General features: G+C 33.6%; 2 protein-coding genes across 2 annotated transcripts; one reads left to right on the top strand and one right to left on the bottom strand.

The window, feature by feature from the left end:
• Positions 1 to 703: 703 nt before the first annotated feature.
• Positions 704 to 2,379, top strand: LOC122395921 (60S ribosomal protein L27a). Its single transcript, XM_043393841.1, has 6 exons — positions 704 to 762; positions 1,123 to 1,186; positions 1,296 to 1,393; positions 1,582 to 1,731; positions 1,819 to 1,955; positions 2,195 to 2,379. The coding sequence occupies exons 1-5, from the start codon at positions 760 to 762 to the stop codon at positions 1,945 to 1,947; spliced, it is 444 nt and encodes a 147-aa protein (XP_043249776.1). The 5' UTR covers positions 704 to 759; the 3' UTR covers positions 1,948 to 1,955; positions 2,195 to 2,379.
• Positions 2,380 to 2,631: 252 nt separating this feature from the next.
• LOC122395920 (splicing factor 3A subunit 2) lies at positions 2,632 to 3,657 on the bottom strand. The gene is made up of 2 exons (XM_043393840.1): positions 2,987 to 3,657; positions 2,632 to 2,910 (listed from the first exon to the last, which is right to left on the bottom strand). The coding sequence occupies exons 1-2, from the start codon at positions 3,530 to 3,532 to the stop codon at positions 2,632 to 2,634; spliced, it is 825 nt and encodes a 274-aa protein (XP_043249775.1). The 5' UTR covers positions 3,533 to 3,657.
• Positions 3,658 to 3,752: the final 95 nt, after the last annotated feature.

Genomic DNA, 3,752 nt, shown 5'->3' with positions numbered 1-3,752 from the left:
TGCAAAATCGAACCATAGATCATTCTAACTTTGCTAGATATTACATCACGCAAACCTTTAAGTTAAATCTTCATGCGTGACTAACTGCAACATGCGATAGGATAAGTTATCACTAATAAAATACAATCCATTGAAAATTGTTCTCTAACTTTCATTTCGTAAGAGATAGTATAACTTTTACATACGTACAAACGCATTCTTAACCTTTTTAAACGTAAAATATTATGAAACACAAAGTCCAGTTCGCATGAAACTAATGGCCGCCACCTTTGCTATGTACGTAATTTTTGAACAATTTTAACGAATGAAATGACGTTAAAAGAATTTTATCGCATGTTTCTGTACGTTAATAAATTGTACTATAATACGTTTTATTTGTCACGTTAATGTATTTATCAACATGTTTAGCTATTGCATAGATGTTCCTGAAATTAGGTACGTTGATATTTGTCTTCTTTACTCACCGCCAGTCTTCAAATATAGAGCAAGAAAATGAATTTTGTTCATTTGACACCATGATGAATAAACGAATAACAAATAATTGTATATAACAATATACTTTGCAAAACATTTTACAAAACACTTTACAAAATGTACTTTAGAAACGAAATGTTGTTTGACTTGCACCACTTTCATAACCACCCGACAAATGGATGCTACAACGCTCTCATTGGTTTGATGCACGCATGCGCCATCTGAACCATAGCTGGCCACTTCCGTGAGAAAGCCACGCTCTCTTTTTCTAAAATCGCGACCACGATGGTGAGTGAGCGATGTTAAACTCTTTTTTCGTAATCTAGTATTATTGAAACCATCAGTATATAAATGAAATATTAATATTTGTTATCATTTCATTAAAACCGCTATAATTTGTTTTTTAGAATTATTTTCGTTTTGAAGTGAAACATTTAATATTTATTGTAAATATTTCTAACCTTTTGGTGTTCCATCGAATTCAAACATAACCGTTTTGACAAAACAGATACAGTGAATCCCGAATTTACGCGATTAATTTATTCAGGAGCTTTTTACGTAAATTGAATTGTATACATGTTGCAGAAAGAAAGTGAATCGATTCCAGGTTAAAAATAATGTGTTGTTATCTGATTTTTCTTTGAACAGTCTACACATAAGAAGAAAACTAGGAAGCTCCGTGGCCATGTAAGCCATGGTCATGGTCGCATAGGTAAGATACTGTATGTGATATTATAGAATTATATAGTTCTGTTTCTATAATAATTATTGATTGTAAGAAAAGTAACTGAACAATTAGAAAATATTTTGTTTCATTTTAGGTAAGCACAGAAAACATCCTGGTGGTCGGGGTAATGCTGGTGGTCTACACCATCATCGTATTAATTTTGACAAATATCATCCTGGTTATTTCGGAAAGGTAAATACACTCATTTTATGCTGCTCTATTATAAAAACGTTATTTATATTAAATGATGATAATATCATTATTTCACCGGCGAACTGAATTACTTTGAATGTACGTTGTTGTCTGATGAATCTGATAAATACCAAATATGTAATATTCAAGTGTAAATACACATACATTTCTGGTGTTTAAATTTACAGCTTGGTATGCGAAATTATCACTTGAGGCGCAATACGAAATGGTGTCCCGCGTTAAATTTGGATAAATTGTGGACATTAGTGTCTGAACAAACCAGACTTAAGTATAAGACTACAGAAAAAAAAGTACCAGTAATCGATCTCGTACAAGCGGTAAGATTCCAAAAAAAAATATAGACGTATTTACACATAGAAATCTATATTTATACTTTTATATTTATGTTTGGTTCTCTTTTCTAGGGATACTACAAACTTCTAGGAAAAGGACGCCTTCCTAATCAACCAGTTATTGTTAAAGCTAAATTCTTCAGTAAACTGGCAGAGGACAAGATCAAGGCAGTTGGCGGTGCTTGTGTCCTCTGTGCCTGAGTATGCGGGTATTTATTTCATGATATGTCTTCAATATTTTTAACTAAATATTGTTATTTTTTTTTATAATTAAAAAAAATCTTACAAAGATGTATATTTTATGATGATAGTACGAACGGGCGGACTGAAAAGTGCGTACAACACTTAACCCCGTGTAGAGTGTTCTATTCTGATAACATTTTAAATTAGTTAAATAATATTTTAAGTCATTCTAGCAGATAAAATTATTTACTTCTTTCTGTTACAGGAATTGAAACTTTGACAAATCAACCTGCTGTACATTCTACGTTTATACTCTTAATAAAATTAAAAAAAAAAAAGGAGTAACATTTATTTATTTATTTATGTTGTGTACTTAAAAACATGTTGTTAAGAAATGTTTAAACACTTGTAAAAATTTTAAATATTTACCCATTAACTATGGTGATTGCATTCTATTATTCAATACACATGAAAGTTGGAAAGGCAAATATAAGTGTTAATAAACAGAAGACACACACAGTGTATGAAAGTCCTACTGTATTTTATAAGCCACAGAGATTTACGACGTATAAAGGGTATCCATATCAGTGACATGAAATTGATTCATTTTCTTTTTTATCTTTTATGAACAAAATACACATTAAAGTAATACTTTAAACAAAAGCAAGTCATATTTTTGTACAATTTTTTTTTAAAAAAGAACTATGCTAGGTGTGGTGGTGGTGGAGGTATTTGCATGCCTGTGGCTAAAAGTGCAGGTGGTGGTGGTACTGGATTAAACATAGGAGGCCTTGGTGGAGGTGGAACCGGCACCATAGGTGGTCCTAATCCAGGTCTTATTAAAGGAACTGGAGGTGGTGGTACTTTGCCAACCGATGGTTTTTCATTCTTAAATGCAAACTGTAGGAAGAACTGCTTAGTATCTTTATTCCAATGTGTCCAAAATTTTCCTTCTGCCTTTTCAACTTCTCTGCTGGGAACCTAAAATATGTTGGAAAATAACAATAACAGACACTTTTTATAGAAGTTTACACATTTGAATCTAGAATTATCTTACTTTAAAAGCTATTGTTTCATAGGGTTCCGCAGCAAACAATAAGTACTGCCATTTACGATCTGGTGGTTCAACTCTTTGTTCGTACGCTGACATAAACCTATGTCGTGGAATAACATTGTCCGCAACTTCCGGATAATCAACTTGAAACAATAAACTTTGTTGTCCAGATTCTGGGTCCCGTTGTTTGGTTACCCTGTAACCAGGTCTTCCAATTTTCACAAATTTTTTCGGTTCTACTCGAGGTTTTTCAGGGGCAAGTGTTTGCGGTGCTTCTTTAGCTTCCTTAGCGGCTCTTCTAGCCAAGTTAGCCTGATGCTTTTTACCTTGCGTGTGGGCTAAATAACTACCCTCGTTATTATGTAATGTCAAACACAATTTACATTCGTAAGAACCCAAGTGATTTTTCATAAAATACGGATCTTTATTAAGGTCAATAGTTTCTAATGCAAGTTGTCGTAAACGTTCCCTCCTGTCTCGATTGCTCTCTGACCAAGAAGCAACACCACCGCCTCCAGTTTTCCCTCCTGGACGATTTTGGAAATCCATTTTCGGCTTTTACTTTATTTACTATACTTATTTAACCGTAGAATATATTAACGTTTCTTTTGTATCATATAAACACGCAACGCGTCTCCACGAAACATGCATAGGTTACCTACTAACCGTCAACAGCGTCAACACCATTGGTGTGTTACGTGTTACACCAGTGTGGCCAGATTTGCCATAATCGAGTGCATTGGCGTCGACATTAGTAACGACGAACTTC

The sequence above is a fragment of the Colletes gigas genome, unplaced genomic scaffold (genome assembly GCF_013123115.1).
Source record: "Colletes gigas isolate AHSC1104 unplaced genomic scaffold, ASM1312311v1 Colletes_gigas_Sc00006, whole genome shotgun sequence".
Lineage (NCBI taxonomy): Eukaryota > Metazoa > Arthropoda > Insecta > Hymenoptera > Colletidae > Colletes > Colletes gigas.
Note: the sequence above shows the minus strand (reverse complement) of the source record. Positions and strands in the feature narration are given on the sequence as shown.

What these genes read in the sequence shown, in the direction of transcription:
- LOC122395921 (XM_043393841.1), top strand. An exon ending in ATCCTGGTTATTTCGGAAAG is followed by an intron (nt 1,394 to 1,581) that starts GTAAATACACTC and finishes TTAAATTTACAG; the next exon opens with CTTGGTATGCGAAATTATCA. An exon ending in TAATCGATCTCGTACAAGCG is followed by an intron (nt 1,732 to 1,818) that starts GTAAGATTCCAA and finishes TCTCTTTTCTAG; the next exon opens with GGATACTACAAACTTCTAGG.
- LOC122395920 (XM_043393840.1), bottom strand. Translation starts at nt 3,532, where the DNA reads ATGGATTTCCAAAATCGTCCAGGAGGGAAAACTGGAGGCGGTGGTGTT. An exon ending in ATGAAACAATAGCTTTTAAA is followed by an intron (nt 2,911 to 2,986) that starts GTAAGATAATTC and finishes AACATATTTTAG; the next exon opens with GTTCCCAGCAGAGAAGTTGA.